Here is a 23,031-nt window from a genome sequence, read left to right as displayed (position 1 = left end):
CCCGTACGGGGGTCGAACCCGCAACCTTGGTGCTATTAGCACCACGTTGTAACCACCTGAGCTAATTGCAGCTGGTTTCCAGCAGCAGTGAATGTCTCTGCTACCCTCCTGCAGCTCCTGAAGTGTCTCCTCTTTGCCTTAGGACCAGCTGCTGTTTTGCGACGACTGTGATCGAGGCTACCACATGTACTGTCTCAGCCCCCCCATGTCAGAGCCCCCCGAAGGTGAGTCCCATCTTATCTTCTCCCCCGGTTAGAAACGTTTCCGGTCCAGGGCAACGTCTGTAGCATCGCCCCTCCAGACCTGCGTCGATATACCCCAGCGAACCGCCTGTCACAGTATCGCAAAAAAATCGCATTGAAGCAGAGAAACTAGGTCAGACAGAATTGTGTGCAAAAAGAGGTTAAAGGAACGCAGTCTTTTGAGTCTTGAATACAGTTTTGCAGATCATGATGGGTTTTTGACTATACCCACTGGATGACTTGATGCTCAGCAGTGCAACAGGGATTTGAAAACCCAGCCGAATGCTATGAGGATGAGCGTGTAGGACCAGGAACAGGAGAGACAGTGTGGTGGGAGTCAGGAGCAAGCAGTCCAGCCGTGTGGCTGAGCCAAGCAAACAGGGCCAAGGCAGGGTACGCCCTGGACAGGACGCCAGTCCATCACAGGACACATACCAGGGTCGGTTTTCCCAGAAGCCCATTCCCCTCCCAGCATGTCTCTGGACTGTGAGAGAAAACCAGAGCAGCTGGTGGAAACCCACATGAACCTAGGGGGAACATGCAAACTCCACCCAGACAGCACCCCAAGAATTGAATTAAGCGCCCATACTGTGAGGTACCGCCCCAGTACCCAATATAGCACACAATATGAACATGTATGGCAGTATCTCATTTGTTACCCTTTTCATTTACTCAAATGAAAATTAATGTCAGTATATATATATATTTTAAGTTTAAAGTCTTAAATATGGACCCTTTTCCCTGTAGCCTGGCCGCTCACCTCATTGTGTTCGCTTGCTTTGAAGAAACGCTTGAACCAGGAAAACTAACAAAACATTATTGTGTTGCGCTCGGCAACTGGCCCCAGATCTCCGTCTGTGTCCACTTGAATAAAACCTTAAATGCCCGAAGCATTGAAAGTGGACAATGTCTTAACTATGGTGTTCACTTCATCGTGTCACAAAGATTAGTCACCTTGACCTCGGGAAAATTTAATTTGCCTTGCAACTGGCCAGTAATCTGTAGTGCTCAGCAAAGTTTGGTGGGGGCGGGACAGGTTTGGGAGATTCTAAGGGAGGTTTGTGGGTTATTTCCAGTGTGAAAGATGGAGACTCTTGGCTGAACTACATTCCCCAGAATGCAGTGGGGACCAGTCATGCTCAGTCACCTGACCAAAGGGTGGAAGACCATTGGTCGGGTGACATTTAAATCCAGGAAGCTGCGGTTGCTGGGCAGCTTTTGGTCTCTGCTGGCTTAATAGCGAACGGAGCCTCTGTTATGCGTTTGCACCAGAGCCACCAGCCTCTGTGCCAGCTTAACCGCCCAGTTGTGTTTCTTGAGAGTTAGGAGTTCAGGAGAAGAAGCAGGCTTTTGTCTCCTTTGTTCTAAAAGTACGACTGGTTCCCCACTCCCGTTTCCAGCTGTGTTAAAAGAGGAGTTTTCACGCGCCGAGGTTTCTAGGGCTTGCTGCCGGAGAGAGGGGTCACGCAGTGTATCCCGGTTCTCTTTTCCTCCTAAGCTCCGCGGAGTTGATACAAGGCTCCTGAATTTCCCCCGTTTTCTGTTTTCAGGGAGCTGGAGTTGTCACCTGTGTCTGGACCTCTTGAAAGACAAAGCCTCCATATATCAGAATCAGAACGCGCCTCTGTCGTGATGGGGGTCCCCACAAGGGGCCCCTGTGACTTCCCTCGCCTACAGATCCACGCAGGGGGGAGGGACGGGGACGGGGACGGGGGGGGACGCGCCCAGGGGAACCGTGCGCCCCGCTGGGGAGAGGGGGTCAGATCCCGAAAACCAGACGCCCCCCCCGCCACCATCTCCTCACCACCTCAGTGGACTCACAGTGTGGCTGTTCACGCTATTGAAAACCCGTACCTGTGGCTTTCCGTCTTCAGCTGTGAGACCGCGATCTGCTTTAACCTGAAAGCTGTAATCTGTAGATACCAGCCAACCTGTGATCATCCTGCAGGAAGTGAGAGTTTCTTGTCGCAAATACCGTGGTGCCCCCCCCCCCCCTTCAGTGCAATACCCTTCCAGTCCAGAGAGCAGATGGTCGAATTGAAGAAAAGCACAGTTCCAAATCGCTTGACAGACCCGTACCTAAGGTCCAGCCCATCACTACTCAATGGCGTGTAGTAAACGGCACCTGAGGGGAGTTGGAAGGGTGCTTTCGGAGATGAGTGGCGTTCAGGCGCCCGACTGAACCCTTTTTTTTCCCCCCAAAAGCCGTTTTTTGTCTCCGCCTTCGCGATCGGAGCTCAAGGCGCGCACGGATGTTTACAGGGGGAAGAGGAAATTGGTTGAACCCCTCTAAAGGTTCAGGGACTGCCCGGTCTAAAGTTGTGACCCATATCGCTGAAATCGAGGCAGAGAATAGCCGAAAAACACTCGTTTTTTCCCTCCCTCCCTCCCTTAAACGCCGCGTGACTGACTCGTGTTGATGACCCGTTTCCCTACCCCGTCCTCGTTACTTTCCGAACGTTCTTGTCTGTGTGCGTCTCTTGGATCTCATTCATCTCGGGCAGGCCGATCCTGCAGGAAGGCGGCGCATGAGACGTCTCTCGGTCCCTTGACAAGGAGAACCTGACTCCATCGCAGTCAGTGTGGAGCTCCTCAAAGCAGAGAGCCCCCGATTTAGCTGTGCGTGGCCTCTTCAGTCCAATCCAGCCGCCTGTACTAAACTGGGAGGCCGTGACGTTTTCAGTGTCCGGTCTCGTTGACAAGATCGTGCTGGTGACGGGCCGGGGTGCCAGCGCGTTCTGCCCTTTGATGTGAATCTGAACAGCGCCGTGCGAGGCTCCAGGTTAGGCCGATGGGAGGAGGATCGTCCCCTTAACACCTAGTGGCGTCGTTCATGAACAAAACTAATGGAAATCCTCTTTCCACGCCGTCTGCTCAATCCAAAATTCGTTGCCGCTCTCTGTAAGGACGTGCAAAAGACTACAGGAGATAATCGTGTTTGTACATCTCCAGTCTACAACTGCTGTCGGTGACTGCTGTGGGAATTTTAGGCCAGTAGCCTAGGTGAATGAGTCCAGGGCTCTGGGAAATGTCTTGGATGCAAACCTTTTCTTTCTTCTAAGGAGGTTGCGTGAGACTTGCCGTCTTTGGGCTCGTATTTCAGAACAGCAGCTTGCTGTCCACTTTGTGGATTTTGAATTCCTGACATGAAATGACATTTAAGTACGGTTTCTGGTGGGGGGGCACTCGGGTGGATTTGCAGAGGCTGAAAATGTCCCCGGCGTCTGGCACAGCACTGTCATTCTCTCTGTCTCTGTCTCTTTCTCTGTCTCTTTCTCTGTCTCTTTCTCTGTCTCTATCTCTATCTCTATCTCTATCTCTGTCTCTGTCTCTGTCTCTGTCTCTGTCTCTGTCTCTGTCTCTGTCTCGTCATTCCTGAGAGCTGCCGCCGTTTGGATCGTCGTACTCGACTGTTTTCGGAAGGCCTACTTTACTTCTGTTGCCCCACTCCAGTTCTGCAGCTTCTGAACGGCTGTTAGCAGTTAGCACCTACCACACCGAACACACCAAACACGTAGTCAGAAATACCGTCCCGGAGCAGAACGCGATGAGGACTGCTGCTCTGATCGGACTTGTACGTGACTGACAATTCGACGCGTTTGAGCTGTGAAGCCGGATTAATTCCTCATTCAGGCTTTGTCCCACAATCCATCGGAGGCTGACCGTGCCGTCTCCTTTCTCTCCCATGTTTTATTCTGTAGTGCTTTTTAGACCCTTTTCAGCGGTCAATCAGATCCGTTCTTGTATTTCAAAAAAGACAACGGTGCCCACACCCGCTAGGTTCTCATGGAAGAAGGACAGCTGCTCCTCTTCTGTCTCAAGTGCAGCGCTTCTTTATGATCCCTTTCCAGTGACGTCCCGGAGGGGGGTATGTTCGGCTGGCTGTGGTTTCGGAATCTCTTTCCAATCACCGGCCGCTCATTTCTCACGTGTGCTTCTGAGCAGAGGGCAAACACAGAAACGCCCCCCCCCCCCCCCGGTTTTTCTGTCAATCCAAAACGGCAATACATTTTTCCACTGGGGGGGTTTTGAGCTCATGGCACGGAGAAACGGAATTCTGTCGGGCTGGCCACTGAGACGTCGGCGCCCAACTTGAGTAATGTTCCCGGGGCTGTGGGGGGGGGGGGGGGGTGCAGAAATTGCTACCCCACACGAATCGGGGAGCCTGCAGCAGATTCAGCCTGTTTTCTTTCCCCGTGTGCGAATCCCAGGTTTCCCGCAGCCGGGGATGAGACCTGGGATGTTTCCCCCTCGGATTCCCGGAAAGCCCTGATCGCCTTGCCTCTTGCCCGCCAGTTGGGGTGGTGGTGGTGGTGGTGGGGGGGGGGGGTCACATTTCCAGCCCCCGACTTTGACCTCTGACCCAGGCCCGCGGAGCACCTGCCCCCCCCCCCCCCCACCAATGTCAGCTCTCCAGAGCCAGCGCTCACGTGTGCCCTGGCGGCCAGTCTGTCCCCCCCCCCCCGTCAGTCCAGCTGGATTTAACAGCACGGGCACCGATGGGCAGGAGCGCCCTCCGCAGGGCCACAGTCTCGGAGTCGAGCTCCCAGTCACGGCCGGCCAGGCGTCGAAACGGCTCCGGATCTTTCCGTCTTAGGCGGGCGTGAAAGGGTTAACGCGTGCGCCTTTTCATCCGAATCTTAAGGTTGCCAGACCAGACCGCACGTGTCAAGACGAGACCCCGTTCCTGTGACCCATATCGGGGTGGTTACAGACGGAGGGGGGGGGCCCGTCTGGACCGAGAGAGCTCTTCTGAGTTTATAGAGGCGGTAGATTCCCCACTGTCGGTCGATCGAGTCCATTCCTCTGTCCCCCGCGCTGTCCAGACACACACGACAGCATTCTCCTGTCCACATCGCCCTGTGTAATCTCACACCCCCACACGTCTGTGAACTGTACACACAATCGCATTATTTTCTAATTCTTTTTATGATGTATTTACTGTCGGGATGTTTTTATTTGGGGGAGGGTGGGGGGGGGGGTATGATTTAATCTTGTTTTATCAATAGCCAACTAACCATTACTACTAAAACATTACCTGCCTAGTTATGTTATTGTTGGTTTTTTTTCTCATGGGTAGAATTAGTGGCCATTTGAATGTTTTTTTGTTGTTGGAGGAGGATGGAGAGAGGGTCATTTTTTTTCATGTTTTTCCAATGTTCTTTACTAGGATGGTGTAAGCATTTGTTTTTCTAGTTTTATTCAGTCTCTCACGGGACGGTTCAGTTTTTATGGTACATCGTTGTTCTTGTTTTTATAAAGGAAAATAAATCTCTCTTTTTTTGTTGGTGTTTTTTTTGCCGACACCGAACTCCCCTGCTGTTTTCCGTTGCTTAGATTGCGGGGTCCACATCTCGGTTCTGAGCCGGACTCGGCAGGGCTCGGGGAAGGCGCAGAACCATGGCGCTTGGAGCTCCGTTTTAAAGCAGAACATCTCCGGAGGCTCTGTGTCGGATCTTGGGCAGGCAGATCAGTCAGATCTGAGTTTCCAGGGCAGATGCTTATGTTGAGAACTCATTTCCCGTAAGAATGCACAGATGTTGGGGGTTGCGGATATTTCCTCCTAAGTAAAACCAAATTACGTTGGGTCATACAGGAGGTTTATAGTTTTCCATTTGTCCATCCTTTTTATTGCTTCTTCCAGTTCAGGGTCACGGGAGAGTCGGAGTCTATCCCGACAAGCAATGGGCACCAGGGCGGGGTACACCCTGGATGAGACACCAGTCCATTACAGGACACACACTCACACACTCACGCCAAGGGCAGTTTTCCCAGAAGCCACCAGCTTGTCTTCGGACTGTGGGAGGAAACCCACGCAAATGCAGGAAGAACATGCAAACTCCACCCAGACAGCACCCCCCCCCCCCAGATTCGGAATTGAACCCGGGCCAACCCACCCCCCAGCGCTGTGAGGCAGCAATGCTGACCACATGCGCCACCAAAGATGCTTTCTGTTCTGATTTTTAATGCTGATCAATGCGATTAAAAACGTGCAGGAGAGCCTTGGCGCTGGAGGGCAGCGAGTGGTTGGTGAACCACCTTCGGTTCCCAGCGAGCCCTTGAAACGCTGTTTCATTTAAAGTCTCGTGAGCGCCATTGCAAACCTGGCGAAGCTCCAGGAGTAAGTGGAGGTCTTGAGACAAGCTGCCCGGTGGTCTTCTTGTTCCACAAGCAGTGTTACTGGTGATGAATTCTGACTCGCCCCCTGTCTGTACCAGGTACATTGCACATCCAGCTGGTTAAACCAGAACTGGCTGTGTCCTAAATCAAGAAAGGGGTGGAAATTCTTGAGGAGCTTTAAACCGCCTCGAGGCCTGCTTCCCTTTAACTCCTTTTCTTGAACCTTACCTGCTCGGTCCCGGGTCCTACGGTTGGTGAAACCCAAGTCCTACGGTTTGTGGGGTACCTGCGTTCTCGGGGGGAGACCCTTCTTGCACGAGACCCAGAAACTGGTGATTCTGAATTCCAACAGCAAGAAAAGCTGCGCCACTCGACGAGAGTTTTGCTTGAATTGCTCAGGTACAGGTCCGTGGGTCATTTTTACCAAACAATGTTTGTTTGTTTTTTTTAGTTCAAGGCAAGTGAAATCCTTCTGTGACTGCCCTACAATAATCCAGGGGTCTTTCACCTCCCTCTGCTTTCACACCTAACTAGAATAATAATAATTGCTTACACTTGTGTAGCGCTTTTCTGGACACTCCACTCAAAGTGCTTTCCAGGTCATGAGGATCCCCTCCACCCCCAGCAGTGTGTACCCCCACCTGGGTGAGGCGCCAGTCTGCTCCCCACACCCCAGCTCTCAGTGGGGAGGAGAGCAGAGTGATGGAGCCAGTTCAGAGAGGGGGGTTATTAGGAGGCCATGATGGGTAAAGGCCAGGGGGGAAATTTGGCCAGGACACCGGGGTGACACCCCTACTCTTCTCGAGAAACGCCCTGGGATTTTTAATGACCCCAGAGAGTCAGGACCTCGGTTTGACGTCTCATCTGAAGGACAGCGCCTGTTTACAGTCTAGTGTCCCCGTCACTATACTGGGGCATCAGGACCCACACAGACCGCAGGGTGAGCACCCCCTGCTGGCCCCACTAACACCTCTTCCAGCAGCAGCCTCAGCTTTCCCAGGAGTCTCCCCCTCCAGGTACTGACCAGGCTCCCACCTGCTGAGCTCCAGTGGGGCTGCCAGTGGGGAGCTGCAGGGCGATATGGCTGCTGGCCTGAAACTAGAAACTAGAAGCAGCTTTGAGGAGTCAGAACCCCAGCCCTGAAACGTCCTGCACCTGAGCACCTACATGGACGTTGAACAGTTGTCACCTGTGAATATTCCCATGACCAGCGTGTTCTGAAGACATATATTTAACCACCATTAAAGTATTGTACAATCAGAACATGTTGGGTGTTGCTGTGGGAGAATGGGACATTATATTAGACCAAGGTTTCCAAGACACTGGTCTGCTCATTTCAGGAAAGTGGGTATATGGTGATAAAGCAAGCCTGTGTACCTAGATCTGTCCATGTCTCAATGCCTGTGTACAGCATTTGACTGTAATAGTGTGGATATATTTCAAACAGCCTGAAAAGCCGTCTTTCCACTGGGAAACAGGCCAGAAATGTCAGTTTGGTTTCTGGAGATGTTCAGAGTAAGACCGGGGAAGGTTTTTAAATCCATCACCGTTCAAATTGGGGAACATGTGCTGTGAGACGCATTACTTTTCGTAGCAAGTGTTTACGCCACATAGATCGCTGTAACTATGTGAGTTTTAAACTTTTCTCCCCAGCTCTTTAACCGCTCAACAGGATACTCGCATGAGTTACTGTGATGGATCACTTTTTGTAAGTAACTTGCCATCGCAGTCTAAAAAAAAAAAATCGCAGAGCCCCCTGTGAGTTATGGCAATGAATGCTTTTCGTGCTGTCTCGGCAATCTGCCCTTGACAGAACTGGCACAGGAACACGTCAAGGCTGAAATGTTAATGCCCATAATTCCTCGTGACTGCAGGCCTATGGAATGTGGTGGGAGCATCTTCACTTCCTTCCTGCTGATGGTCGGAAGTCAACCGAGACAGTAATGTCCACCCGACCGATTCGAGTCGAGATCTCGGGGTAAGGAGGTCCGAGCTCCTCTCGTCCTCCGTCTGTGGATTAAGAAAGCGAGAGAGAGGGGGAGAGAGAGGGATGTCTGTGCTTTCACAGCCTCCCTGATTGGTCGTACCAAAGCAGAAGAAGATGAATCGGAGCACAGGGCGCCCTTTATTGGGACCGAGAAAACATTTCTTTCGAAAGGACAGAAGAAAACGGGGACACCCCCACAACAAGTCCAGTCCTGTACAGTTCGCCGGTCGCTGGTCGCCGGTTTTGCGTTACGGATCGTCTATCCCCCCGCCACCCCCCCGCATGCAGATCCCGTCTTTATGCCTGGACTGCGCTCTTCCAGACACGGATAACCCCCCCCCCCCCTCCCTTGCTGGCCGCCCGCCCGCCAGCCCACCGGACTGGCCGATCCTCGGACCGGGCGATTCCGAGCCGGGATTCCTGCGATCCGCCGTTTCCCCAGCTCTTCGTTCCCTTCTCCCCCACGACAGTGCCGCCGCCGGAGGCGACAGGAGGACGTGTCTGAATCCGGCTGGGGGGGGGAGATCGGTTGGTTTGGCACCCCCCCCAGAAGGCTGGAGACCTCGCGGACGGGGACGGCGGTCCGCAGAGCGCCGAGCGAGTTCCCTCGCGGCGTCGGAGCCCGGCGGTGTCCCCGGCCGCCTCCACTCTCTCTCTCTCGCTGGCCCGACTGAACATCCCCAGCATCCTGAACCAGCTCACCTCACTCGGTTGAACGGGAACCCCTTCCCAGAAACCCCCCTCGCCCTGTTCCCTCGGCTCGTTGGCCCAGCACCACCCGGCTGGGGAGGAGGGGGGGGGGGATGTGCAGCACGATTTCGGAGAATCCCTTCCCCCCCCCCGGACGAGACCGCGTGACGGTAACCGGGGAACAGGAGGAGGAGGAGGGGGGGGCGGCCGTTCAGACGGTGCTGCTGCTGGTTTTCGAGGGGCAGTAGGAGGGGCGGGCGCTGTGGTGGGGCTTGCCCCACTCCCTCTTGTCCCAGCGGCAGAGCAGGAGCATCTTGAAGGTGACCCGGAAGGACTTGCTGCACAGGGCGTAGCACATGGGGTTGACGGTGCTGTTGACGTAGCAGAGCCAGTAGCCCAGCTGCCAGAGGGTGTCGGGCACGCACTTGTCGCAGAAGGGGGAGACCAGCACCATGATGTTGTAGGGCGTCCAGGTCAGGATGAAGGCCAGCAGGATGGCGCTCAGGGTCCTGGCCGCCTTCTTCTCCTTGATCAGGGACTGGCTGCGTCGCTTCTGCCTCTTGGGGGAGCCGGGGGAGGAGCGGGACAGGGAGAACAGGTTGAGGCTGTCCCTCGGGGAGGAGGAGGAGTTCCCGGAGCCGGTGGCCCGCACCCGGGCCAGACCGGGATCCGAGACGCCTTCCCCGGCCTCCGCGGGGCCGTCGCCCACCCGGATCAGGGGCACCCGGGCCACCATGGCGTAGACCCCCTTCGCCTTCCGCTGGGGTTCCTCCTCCTCGGAGGAGTCTTCCGAGCCTTCCTCTTCCTCCTCGTCCCAGTTCCCGTTCCTGTTGGCTTCCCGGTAGGTCCTCTCGCTCTGCTGCGACGTAGCCTTCCTCCTCCTTCTCCTCCTCCTCCTCCTCCTCCTCCTCCTCCTCTCCTCCTCTTGCGGCTGCTTGTGCCGGAGGAGGCAGCAGCCCGGAGGCTCTCCTCCTCCTCCTCCTCCTCCTCCCCGGCCCGGGCTCTCGCAACTGCTGCTGCTGCTGCTGGTGCTGCTGCTGCTGGCGCTGGGCCGCGGTTTGGGTCCCGGCGGCGCCCCCCGGGCCTGCGAGCCCAGGAGGCCGGGCAGCTCCCGCGCGCGGTTCTCCGTCTCCCGGTACACCCGCCAGTAGAGGATGATCATGATGGTCACGGGGAGGTAGAAGGCGGCGATGGCCGTGCCGAAGGTGATGATGGGCTGGGAGAAGAACTGGATGTAGCACTCCTCCACCGGCACCGTCCTCACGCCCTCGGCGTACTGCCAGAAGAGGATGGCGGGGGCCCACAGGACGAAGGAGATGGCCCAGGCCAGGCCGATCATGATGGCCGCCCTGCGGGGGGTCCGCTTGGCCCGGTAGGTCAGGGGTCGCGTGACGGAGAAGAAGCGGTCGAAGCTGATGACCAGCAGGTTCATGACCGAGGCGTTGCTGGCCACGTAGTCCAGGGCCAGCCAGATGTCGCAGGCCAGGTTGCCCAGCGTCCAGCGGCCCGTGATGATGTAGGTGGTGTACAGGTTCATGGAGACGGCCCCCAGCACCAGGTCGGCGCAGGCCAGGCTCAGCAGGAAGTAGTTGTTGACCGTGCGCAGGTGGCTGTTGACCCGGAAGGCGATCATGACCAGCAGGTTGCCGACGATGGTGACCAGGGACAGGGAGCCCGTGACGAAGGCGATCAGGACCACCTCCCACACGGCGTGGCCCCCCAGGGGGTCGGCCGAGCTGGAGTTGGAGGAGGCGGCAGAGGAGGAGTTTGTGAGGTTGGGCTGGGCGGGGACGGGGGTGGGGTAGGGGTGGGGCAGTGACATGGTGGGGGGGGCGGGGCGAGAACTCTGGGCCGGCCCTGCTACGGGAGAGGGGAAAGAGGAGGGGATGCAGCCTGGGGGCTCATCCTCCCAGGAGCCAGTGAGCTTCTACGCAGACGTCTGGGGGTGGGGCTCGACGTCCCCTCTGATCACTGGGGCCGATCTGCACGGGAGAAAAGAAACACAGTGGAATTAATGGCAGTCATCTGGCCTAGGAGTCGGGACCTCGCAGCCCAGTTCGGAACCCTGTAATGCTTCTACAGCGGCTGTTGTGCTTTCTGTTTTGAGCAGTCTCTGCATGACTGGGATCCCTAGCCTCCTTCAGTTTTTACTGCCTCCAGCGTAATCCACAGGAGTTCGGAATTAAGGAGGTGAAACGGATCTCGTTCAGTCCTGGGTCCTGGTTCTGGAGAGGTCAGAGCGGGTCACTGTCCAGCTCAGATCACGTTATCGTCCCTATACAAGTTCTTGCATGAGGAATGTGTCTTTTCGCAGACCCCACCTTGCTCTCCATGAGACACACAGGCAGGGAGAGAAGCTGGGGGGGTCAGAGCACATTTATACGGCGCCCCTGGAGCAGCTGGGGCGAAGGGCCTTGCTCAGGGGCCCAGTGGAATAGGATTCCTCTGCCAGCTGTGGGATTTGAACCAGCAACCTCCTAGCCACAGGTGCAGCCACTGCTACCTGGACCAGCTCACTCTGAGCTGAATTATTGACTCCGGAGGTTCTCCACAGACCTGTTCCCAGAACGGGGTTCACTGCTGCCTCGTTTTGCTCAGCAAATAACCCGAACGGATGCTGTGCCTCTGTGTATCGCTTTCAGATCGGATGCTTGTCACCTCTTGTTCAGAATTCCACGAAAATTGGTTTTACGTCTCATCCGAAGGACGGCGCCTGTTTACAGTCTAGTGTCCCCCCGTCACTATACTGGGGCATCAGGACCCACACAGACCGCAGGGTGAGCGCCCCCTGCTGGCCCCCACTAACACCTCTTCCAGCAGCAGCCTCAGCTTTTCCCAGGAGTCTCCCCCTCCAGGTACTGGCCAGGCTCACACCTGCTGAGCTTCAGTGGGGCAGCCAGAGTCTGTAGGTTTCAGGGTGCTGTCGAGTCCTGTTGCCTTTCCCGCAGTTCTCGGGTGTGTAATATATATTTTTTTCACTGCGCAAGCTTGGTCTGGCCCACAGGCGGACTACAGACTTATTGCCAATAACGCCGAGCCGGCGAGTCAAAAAAAAAAAACCTCCCTCTTCTGAGTCCGCTTGGAACATTTGGTAGTGCTGCTAGGCAGACTGGCCACAAGGTGGCACCATAGGCTGTTTAATAAATAGATACGTCTGTGGCGCTGCGTGTACTTGAGCTGGTTAATTTACCGCACCGGAAACGGAGGAAAAAATAATACGTAGGTGACCGCACATTTCTCTCTCTATTCCCCTGATTATAGATTTAGTTGGGGGAGAGTGTAACTTTAGCACTAGTAAAATCACTAGGGTAGACTGGTGGCTCTGTGGCTGAAGATCTGTGCCTGTGTCTGGGAGGTTGCCGGTTCAAATCCCGCAGCCGGCAGAGGAATCCTACTCCGTTGGGGCTCCTGAGCCAGGCCCTTAACACCCCTGCTGCTCCAGGGGCGCCGTATAAATGTGCTCTGCCCCCCCAGCTTCTCTCTCCCTGTCTGTGTGTCTCCTGGAGAGCAGGCTGGGGTCTGTGAAAAGCCACATTCCTAATGCAGGAATTGTATAGGGACGATAACGTGATCGGATCTGATCTTAAAAGAGCCGAGAGCTGATCTTTAGTTAAAAAAAGATCACTAGTGAAAAAGCACCACTCCTCCACTGGAGCTCAGCAGGTGGGAGCCTGGCCAGTACCTGGAGGGGAGACTCCTGGGAAAAACTAAGGTTGCTGCCACCCAAATTCGAAGCTCATTCTCTTATTTTTAGAGTCTGGAAAAGAACCCCCTCCCCCCCAAGGTTTTTAAAGCGCATCAACACGTCTTTTAGCTAGTTTCCCGCCTGTGAAACTTTTTTTTCCCCCCCATCTCAATTCGTCTTTAAACTTGATCAGTTGACCCCGCCCTCATCGACCGTCCAGGCTGCAGTTTCGGGGCAGGTGCGTTTCAAAAAGCGAGCAACAGGGGGCGCTGTGTCACACGAGGCGCCGGCCAAGGGAGGAGGGGGAAGCGGTTGTAAGCAAGCAGACGTCGACATTGGCCAAACACGGCTACACGCCAGCGGATTTATCACTCTCGGTGGAAAAGCGGGCAGTGGGATTTAACAACAGTCTGCCAGTTCGGGGTTTGTTTGTTTTTGGCGTAATGGAGGGAGGAAAAAATGTCGCAAATAAAAAAAACAAAAGTATTAATTTCGTGCGAAGCGAGCGCCGGACTGTGAATCACTTTAAAGGGCCAGGGGGAGATTCATCGGCGCTGAAGAGTGACACAGTCCAGACTCGTACGCTGACGGCGCCGCCGGTGCGGACACGCTGCAGGCAGGAGCCGGGGGCTGGAGATTCCTTCAGCCCTTCTGGGAGAAGTGCTGGGACTGTCCCAGCGCACAGGACCCCCCCTCCTGCACACAGAGCGGCGAATATCGGACACAACACCACTGCCTCAGCTCTCACCACTAGCCCACACTGCCTCTCTCTCTCTCTCCCAGTGCCTCAGCTCTCACCACTAGCCCACACTGCCTCCCTCTCTCCCTCTCTCTCTCTCCCAGTGCCTCAGCTCTCACCACTAGCCCACACTGCCTCTCCCTCTCTCTCTCTCTCCCAGTGCCTCAGCTCTCACCACTAGCCCACACTGCCTCTCCCTCTCTCTCTCTCTCCCCCAGTGCCTCAGCTCTCACCACGAGCCCACACTACCTCCCTCTCTCTCTCTCCCAGTGCCTCAGCTCTCACCACTAGCCCACACTGCCTCCCTCTCTCCCTCTCTCTCTCTCCCAGTGCCTCAGCTCTCACCACTAGCCCACACTGCCTCTCCCTCTCTCTCTCTCTCCCAGTGCCTCAGCTCTCACCACTAGCCCACACTGCCTCTCCCTCTCTCTCTCTCTCCCAGTGCCTCAGCTCTCACCACTAGCCCACACTGCCTCTCCCTCTCTCTCTCTCTCCCAGTGTCTCAGCTCTCACCACTAGCCCACACTGCCTCCCTCTCTCTCTCTCCCAGTGACTCAGCTCTCACCACTAGCCCACACTGCCTCCCCCTCTCTCTCTCTCCCAGTGCCTCAGCTCTCACCACGAGCCCACACTACCTCCCTCTCTCTCTCTCCCAGTGCCTCAGCTCTAACCCCTAGCACACACTGCCTCTCTCTCTCTCTCAGTGCCTCAGCTCTCACCACTAGCACACACTGCCACTCTCTCTCCCAGTGCCTCAGCTCTCACCACTAGCCCACACTGCCTCCCTCTCTCTCTCCCAGTGCCTCAGCTCTCACCACTAGCCCACACTACCTCCCTCTCTCTCTCCCAGTGCCTCAGCTGTAACCCCTAGCACACACTGCCTCTCTCTCTCCCAGCGCCTCAGCTCTCACCACTAGCCCACACTGCCTCCCTCTCTCTCTCTCTCCCAGTGCCTCAGCTCTCACCACTAGCCCACACTGCCTCCCTCTCTCTCTCCCAGTGTCTCAGCTCTCACCACTAGCCCACACTGCCTCCTCTCTCTCCCAGTGCCTCAGCTCTCACCATTAGCCCACACTGCCTCCCTCTCTTTCTCTCCCAGTGCCTCAGCTCTCACCACTAGCCCACACTGCCTCCTCTCTCTCTCCCAGTGCCTCAGCTCTAACCACTAGCCCACACTGCCTCCCTCTCTCTCTCCCAGTGCCTCAGCTCTCACCACTAGCCCACACTGCCTCCCTCTCTCTCTCTCCCAGTTACTCAGCTCTCACCACTAGCCCACACTGCCTCCCTCTCTCTCTCCCAGTGCCTCAGCTCTCACCACTAGCCCACACTGCCTCCCTCTCTCTCTCCCAGTTACTCAGCTCTAACCACTAGCCCACACTGCCTCTCCCTCTCTCTCTCCCAGTGTCTCAGCTCTCACCACTAGCCCACACTGCCTCCCTCTCTCTCTCTCCCAGTTACTCAGCTCTAACCCCTAGCCCACACTGCCTCCCTCTCTCTCCCAGTGCCTCAGCTCTCACCACTAGCCCACACTGCCTCCCTCTCTCTCTCTCTCCCAGTGCCTCAGCTCTAACCACTAGCCCACACCGCCTCCCTCTCTCTCTCTCCCAGTGCCTCAGCTCTAACCACTAGCCCACACCGCCTCCCTCTCTCTCTCTCCCAGTGCCTCAGCTCTAACCACTAGCCCACACTGCCTCCCTCCCTCTCTCTCTCCCAGTGCCTCAGCTCTAACCACTAGCCCACACTGCCTCCCTCTCTCTCAGCTCTAACCACTACAGGAGATAGGATCAGGGCTGAAACTCTTTCAGTTTTCTGGATTATGATTCACATCCTATTAAAGCTGGTCTCACTGGCTCATAGATGATGTTATCCACGTCGGGCAGCTTTTGTAATACTGGGGCCAGTGACTTGTATACCCACTTGGCAAGTAGACGCTATATGAATCCAGACTAACCTCGCTACCTACATTTGCATAATAATTAGGAAATGATGTAAGTGCATCACAGTTCCAGTCTATTCCAAGAAGTATTCTGGATCTTTCTGTCCTTATACACCACGCAAATTTGGAATTTCGTGTTGTTTTGAAGACTTGGCTGTACAGTACTGCAAGTCCTGCACCTGCTCCGGGAAAGGAAGTGACACGCATGAGAGATGATCATGTGACACCCGTGAGCTCCACAGCGCCTGTCGGGTGAGTGAGTGCTGATTGGAGGGTCGCCTTCTGACGTCGCAGCAAGCCGGGGGGCTTCTGGGAATTTCTCAGTATCCCCACCCCGGTTGATTAGCCTTAACCCGGCAGTGCTTGGGGAATACGCGCCAGTGACATGACCCAGGTTCGAACCCGAGACATCTGGGCTGTAACACTCAATGGTACCCTGCAGGAGCCCATAATAACTTCGTATTAGTAACGTCTTGAATGTATTCCTCTTATGAAGAGGTTCATTTCCTTACATCTGCTTCTGAGCCAAAAGGCTTTGAAAAGCCGCACAGATTGCAAGTATCTTGAAACACAGAAACGCCAATGTCGGGAAGTTTCTACGATCTCTGTGTTGTGCTGTTAATACAGGCGACAGGCGCACACTGCCTCCCTCCCTCCCTCCCTCTCACCCTCTCTCAGCGTTCCTTCAGAGAGGACAGGGGAAGCTATGGGCAAGTTGCGACAAGTCACTGAACAAACAGGATCGCTGCAGTAAATTCTGTAAAGGGTAAACACAGAGGGGTCAGGCCCTAGAACTATATCCGTATCCTAACCACTTTATCAAGTAGAGGGTTGCAGAGCCTATCCCGGCAAGCAACGGGACAAGGCAGGGTACACCCTGGACAGGACGCCAGTCCATTGCTGGGCACACACAGACACACGCGCACACACACACACACACACTCACGCCAGGGACAATTTTTTTCCAGAAGCCAGTTCACCTCCCGGCATGTCTTCGAACTGGGGGAGGAAACCCATGTAAACCTGGGGGAGAACATGCAAACTCCACCCAGACAAGCACCCCAGGTCTGGAATCGAACCCAGGGCCCCAGCGCTGTGCCGCCGTGCTGCCAGGCCATAACAATCTGGCATTTAAATTTTGCAGTGGGCGGTTAAGACCTTGCTCAGGGAAATTTCGAACAGTTGTCAGTGTCACACTACAGACCTGACGCTGCTGCTGCAGCAGTGATCCAGAAGCGGGCGGAAGGTTCATTAATGACATGATTTGGATGTCTTACACCAGGGATTACAAAGCCTGGTCCTAATCGCTTGTTACTTAAGGATCGGAAATGCAATTTACTGATCAATTAAGCAGGGCCATTTGTTCAATTAAGTGAAATCTGGCCCTTGTGTCTGAAGACAGTTCTATTTTTTTTTCTCTAAATGATCTCTAAACTACTTAATTAACAGTTCCTGATTTCATAGCTCATTTCTTTAATTGGGTTCAGGTCGTTAGAGAGTGAGGGTTTAATGGTTATCTATAAGACCTACTGGAGTGGGGCTCTCCAGGACCAGGGCTGGAGACCCCCCCCCCCGTCTTACACACAGAGACTAAAGGAACCGAAGTACTTTTAATTTTGAGCAGAAGGGATTTATGCTATACAAATATTTCAAATCCTAAAAGGGTACTGGCACAGGTGTTCCAGAATGAGGCCTACACACATCTAGAACTAGGATCCAGAGGTATTTCTTCATGAAAAGGCATTTTAGCCTGAGAACAGGAGGCACGTCTTTATACTAAGAGGGGTGGGTGTCTGGAACAAGGTGTCCAGACATGTTGGTGAAACGGATTGCCTTTCAGAAACAGCCGAATAAGCTTCCCGGATTAACAAGCTACACCATTAGTCAAGTATGAGCGAAGATGGCCTGAACAACTCCTCATTCACTAAACAAAAGCAACAGGATTATTAAAACAGAACCTCTTTTGGCTCCTGCCTCAGCTGAGTTCTTGATCAAAGGCTTAATTGACTTCGGTTTTCCAGTTCAGATTTGTTCGTTGCTCTCAGCTCTTGAAATGATGCTCTTTGTGGGGGCGGGTCTGACATAGGACCCCCTCCTACTGTGGGTGTGTCTTCTACAGTGTCGCTTGCGATGTGGGTGTTTCCACCATACTGTCACTCCCACTGTGGGTGTGTCCACTACCGTGTTACACCCACTCTCGGTGCATCCAATGTTAGGACACTCCCATTATGGGTGTGTCTAATACAGTGATACACCCACTGTGGGTGTGTCTACTATATTGTTACGCCCACTATGGGTGTGTCTAATACAGTGATACACCCACTATGGGTGTCTACTATATTGTTATGCCCACTATGGGTGTGTCTAATACAGTGATACGCCCACTATGGGTGTCTACTATATTGTTATGCCCACTATGGGTGTGTCTAATACAGTGATACGCCCACTATGGGTGTGTCTAATACAGTGATACGCCCACTATGGGTGTCTACTATATTGTTATGCCCACTATGGGTGTGTCTAATACAGTGATACGCCCACTATGGGTGTGTCTAATACAGTGCTACACCTACTATGGGTGTGTCCGGTACATTGACACTCCCACTGTGGCTGTGTTTAATCCAGTGTCATTCAAGTAAGACCTGAGTTCATGAAAAGTCTAAACAGGTGGGCCCGATCAATGAAGTGCAGTCATCAATCTGAGTTACAGAGGTGCAGAGCCCAGCCGGAATGGAAACCAGCAGACACCCTGATCCTGCGGGAGCAAGGCTGGGGACCGCTGGCCTGTGGGATGAACCCCTTTCTGAGCCCGCGGGCTTCACAGGCTAGCGGAGCGCCCCCATCCTGGGGAAAAACACTCCCTCCCAGATTCACTGGAAGTCATGCAGGGGGAGAGAGAGAGAGAGAGAGAGAGAGAGGGAGAGATAGATGGAGAGGGAGGGAGGAAGAGATAGATAGATGGAGAGAGAGGAAGAGATAGATGGAGAGGGAGGGAGGGAGAGATAGAGATAGAGGGAGGGAGAGATAGATAGATGGAGAGGGAGGGAGAGATAGAGAGGGAGGGAGAGATAGATGGAGATGGAGGGAGAGATAGATAGAGAGAGGGGGAGGGAGAGATAGAGAGATGGAGAGGGAGGGATTGATAGATGGAGAGGAAGGGAGGAAGAGATAGATGGAGAGAGAGGGAGGGAGAGAGATGGAGAGGGAGGGAGGGAGAGATAGAGAGGGAGGGAGAGATGGAGAGGGAAGGAGAGATAGAGAGGGAGGGAGAGAGAGATGGAGAGGGAGGGAGAGAGAGATAGGGAGGGAGAGATAGATGGAGAGGGAAGGAGAGATAGAGAGAGAGGGAGAGATGGAGAGAGAGGGAGGGAGAGAGATAGAGGGAGGGAGAGATAGATGGAGAGGGAGGGAGGGAGAGATAGAGAGATGGAGAGGGAGGGATTGATAGATGGAGAGGAAGGGAGGAAGAGATAGATGGAGAGAGAGGGAGGGAGAGAGATGGAGAGGGAGGGAGGGAGAGATAGAGAGGGAGGGAGAGATGGAGAGGGAAGGAGAGATAGAGAGGGAGGGAGAGAGAGATGGAGAGGGAGGGAGAGAGAGATAGGGAGGGAGAGATAGATGGAGAGGGAAGGAGAGATAGAGAGAGAGGGAGAGATGGAGAGAGAGGGAGGGAGAGAGATAGAGGGAGGGAGAGATAGATGGAGAGGGAGGGAGGGAGAGATAGAGAGGGAGGGAGAGATAGATGGAGAGGGAAGGAGAGGTAGAGAGGGAGGGAGGGAGAGATAGATAGATGGAGAGGGAGGGAGAGAGAGAGAGGGAGGGAGAGATAGATAGAGAGGGAGGGAGAGAGAGAGGGAAGGAGAGATAGATGGAGATGGAGGGAGAGATAGATGGAGAGAGGGGGAGGGAGAGAGAGAGGGAGGGAGGGAGGAGCTCACACCCGGACCTGCAGTACAAAGGCAGGGATTAACCGAGGTCAATATTCTGCTGGTTGGCATGGCGCGGGGGTCGGCTCTCTAGGTGCAGCGTGGGAATGGCCACAGCGCTGCCTGTACACAGAACCAGCCCTGCAAGACAAGCATTGCGTTACAGGACAGCGGCACGCTGGGCCCAGGGTGTGTATCTTAACAGGGTTACATATTTGAACAGGCTGACAACCGCTTGATTGATTTTTCTCTTGCGTTTTGAGCTTTAAATAGCAGGTGGCTTGTGTTTGACTATTTACAGCCTGCTTTAACACAGAGGCTACATCAGACAGGTCATTAAACCGGCGGAGGTTATGCAGCCCCCCTAACGCGGGCGGCGGTTAATCGATCTCTGGCTCTCATCCAGCTCCTCTGGTTTGTACCTGGTTTGGCAGTATGGCTGGGCGGCTTGTTCCACCCCCCCACCACCCTTTGTGTACAGACGTGCCTTGAGGATCTCATCCAGCTGTGTCTTGAAAGAAGCCAGGGCACTCGGTTCAACACCGACATGGCTGGGAGGCTTGTTCCACACCCCCACCACCCTTTGTGTAAAGAAGGGCCTCCTGTTCTTAGTTTCTACAACCAAAGCAAGCAGATTCACTGCAGTGACCGTTAATATAACTTAATAGAGCTACTCCAATTGCAGGATAAAATATCAGGACTCACAGCCCACCGAATTGTACTAGAAACAGGAGACATCTCTTTACTCTGCTGTTACTCTACTGTTATTTTGAAGCCATCCTCTAGATTAACTTTGTTGGATGCACTTCAGAAATTTAAACACTTTTAGTACTTTCCTATACAATCTCAATCTCAGAGTTAAAGAGATTCAGTTCCTTTAAATCTGCTGTTGTAAATCATTCCCTGGTGCTCTTCTCTGGATTGATACCAGAGCAGCTGAAACCTTCTTCTCAAAAACAGGCTGCACAGTAGGGCAGTGGTGAGCATTGCTGCCTCACCCAGTGCTGGGGGCCCTGGGTTCAATTCCACATCTGGGGTGCTGTCTGGGTGGAGTTTGCATGTTCTCGCCATGCTCATATGGGTTTCCTCATACAATCCAAAGGCATGCTGGCGGGTTAAATTAGCTTCTGGCAAATTTGTAACTGCTATGAGTGTGTGTCCTGGGATGGACTGGCGTCCCACCCAGGGTGTACCCTGCCTTGGGCCCATTGCTTGCTGGGAGAGGCTCTGTACAGCATAGAGTGATTCGAAAATAGAATAATCAAAGACTATTTTCACTTTGTCAGTGTCTTCTCCTTGCTCTGGTCCAGAAGCAGCTCTCTGACAGGATAACAACATCGTGCAGCTCTCAGTTTAGATCTGGCCTGGGCTGTAGAGCAGCCACGAGACACAGCCTGAATAGGCCCTGAGCCCCGCGGGGTAGGATCAGAGAGTCAGGCCTTGGACCGGCCACATCCAGCAGAGAGCGCCACACCGTCGCCCCGGCAACCGCGTCAACAGCTCCAAATACACAAGTCTGCAGTGTGGGCTAGTGGTGAGAGCTGAGGCACTGGGAGAGAGAGAGAGGGGGAGGCAGTGTGGGCTAGTGGTGAGAGCTGAGGCACTGGGAGAGAGAGAGAGAGAGAGAGAGAGGGAGGCAGTGTGGGCTAGTGGTGAGAGCTGAGGCACTGGGAGAGAGAGAGGGAGGCAGTGTGGGCTAGTGGTGAGAGCTGAGGCACTGGGAGAGAGAGAGGGAGGCAGTGTGGGCTAGTGGTGAGAGCTGAGGCACTGGGAGAGAGAGGGAGGCAGTGTGGGCTAGTGGTGAGAGCTGAGGCACTGGGAGAGAGAGAGAGGGAGGCAGTGTGGGCTAGTGGTGAGAGCTGAGGCACTGGGAGAGAGAGAGAGGGAGGCAGTGTGGGCTAGTGGTTAGAGCTGAGGCACTGGGAGAGAGAGAGGGAGGCAGTGTGGGCTTGTGGTGAGAGCTGAGGCACTGAGAGAGAGAGAGGGAGGCAGTGTGGGCTTGTGGTGAGAGCTGAGGCACTGGGAGAGAGAGAGGGAGGCAGTGTGGGCTGGCGTATTTCGGCTGGCGTTTTCTCTGGGCAGGGAGCTTTGCTCTGTTAGGAATGCCTCCTTAATTGTCATCCCTGTATACGAAATAATGCAGTCTCTTTCCATTTTGCGTCTTTGTTGAAAGTAAGCAAACTCGTGCCCGTCATTATTCGCGGGAGCTGGAGTTTATTTACACCACCAGCAGGGGAGGATGAGGGTGAGGGTGAGGGAGGGTGCTGGACTGGAGGGTTCGAACCCGTCCTGTCTCTCTGTCCCCTGTCCCCTGTCCCCCCCCCCGCGAACCCGGAGCCACTACTACGAGAGAAGGCTATTCTCGGAATATTTCCAGAGCCCACCTGAGCCCTGTGAAGCTGGAGCACAGATATCTGGGAAGTCATCATTGGCAGTGTGTGGTGGTCCAGGGGTGCCGTCTGTGTGGAGTTTGCATGTTCTCCATGGGTTTCTTTTGGGTGTGCTCTGGTTTCGTCCAGCGACATGCTGGTAGGTTAGTTGGCTTCTGATAATGCTGGCCCTGGGGTGAGCATGCGTGTGTCTGTGTGTGTGTGTGTGTGTGTGTGTGTGTGCCCTGTGATGGACTGGCGTCCCACCCAGGGCGTACCCCGCCTCGCGCCCGTTGCCTGACTCCAGCCCCCCAGCAACCCAGCGATAATGAGTGCACAGAGGTCCTGACTCTCTGTGGTCATTAAAAATCCCAGGGTGTTTCTCGAGAAGAGTAGGGGTGTTACCCTGGTGTCCTGGCCAAATTTCCCCCCTGGCCTTTACCCATCATGGCCTCCTAATAACCCCCCTCTCTGAACTGGCTCCATCACTCTGCTCTCCTCCCCACTGAGAGCTGGGGTGTCGGGAGCGGACTGGCGCCTCATCCAGGTGGGGGTACACACTGCTGGTGGTGGAGGGGGGGATCCCCATGACCTGTAAAGCGCTTTGAGCCAGGACATTTGGCCAGGACACCGGGGTAACACCCCTACTCTTTTCGAGAAACGCCCTGGGATTTTTAATGACCACAGAGAGTCAGGACCTCGGTTTGACGTCTCATTCGAAGGACGGCGCCTGTTTACAGTCTAGTGTCCCCCGTCACTATACTGGGGCATCAGAACCCACACAGACCGCAGGGTGAGCGCCCCCTGCTGGCCCCACTAACACCTCTTCCAGCAGCAGCCTCAGCTTTCCCAGGAGTCTCCCCCTCCAGGTACTGGCCAGGCTCACACCTGCTGAGTCTCCAGTGGGGAGCTGCAGGGCGATATGGCTGCTGGCTAGGTTTGACCTCCTAGATTGGGGGGGGGGGGGGGGGGGCGTCTCTTGACCCAGGACACCAAGGTAACACCCCTACTCTTTTCGTGAGACACCCTAGGATTTCTAATGTCCAATCCATCTGCCTAGAGCGTGCTTTCTTTTTTTCCTTTGCAATATCGGGCAGTGTTATCTCACAGCCCAAGCTGCCAGAATATTAAAATGACAATGGGACTTGTTGATCTGCAGTAGGAAATATAAACGTCCTCGTATTTAAGTTCCTGCAGCGTGTTAAGTCAGGTGGTGGAAGCACTGAAGGCTCTTTCACAGAAACGGAGCCTTATCTCCTCTGCTCTGCCGCTGTGTGTGCACAGCAGGGGGAAAGCAAGCTCAGGTCAGGCCAATGAGACTTTGATAGATTTGACAC

General features: G+C 54.6%; 2 protein-coding genes across 4 annotated transcripts in view; one reads left to right on the top strand and one right to left on the bottom strand.

The window, feature by feature from the left end:
* The window catches only part of LOC148815964 (zinc finger protein ubi-d4), a 30,064-nt gene extending 24,547 nt beyond the window's left edge, over positions 1 to 5,517 (top strand). For all 3 annotated transcript variants that reach the window (XM_088904869.1, XM_088904871.1, XM_088904870.1), the window contains 2 exons: positions 143 to 224; positions 1,793 to 5,517. In XM_088904869.1, coding sequence (XP_088760995.1) covers positions 143 to 224; positions 1,793 to 1,875 — 165 coding nt within the window. In that variant the 3' untranslated portion in view covers positions 1,876 to 5,517. The remainder of the gene's footprint in view (positions 1 to 142; positions 225 to 1,792) is intronic.
* Positions 5,374 to 23,031, bottom strand: part of LOC148815963 (muscarinic acetylcholine receptor M1-like) — a 37,382-nt gene continuing 19,724 nt past the window's right edge. Inside the window, exon 3 of the mRNA XM_088904868.1 lies at positions 5,374 to 11,021. Coding sequence (XP_088760994.1) covers positions 9,251 to 10,861 — 1,611 coding nt within the window. The 5' untranslated portion in view covers positions 10,862 to 11,021 and the 3' untranslated portion in view covers positions 5,374 to 9,250. The remainder of the gene's footprint in view (positions 11,022 to 23,031) is intronic.

This window comes from Atractosteus spatula, chromosome 24 (genome assembly GCF_055471065.1).
Source record: "Atractosteus spatula isolate fAtrSpa1 chromosome 24, fAtrSpa1.hap1, whole genome shotgun sequence".
In the NCBI taxonomy this organism is placed as follows: domain Eukaryota; kingdom Metazoa; phylum Chordata; class Actinopteri; order Semionotiformes; family Lepisosteidae; genus Atractosteus; species Atractosteus spatula.
This window is presented reverse-complemented; position numbering and strand designations above follow the sequence as displayed.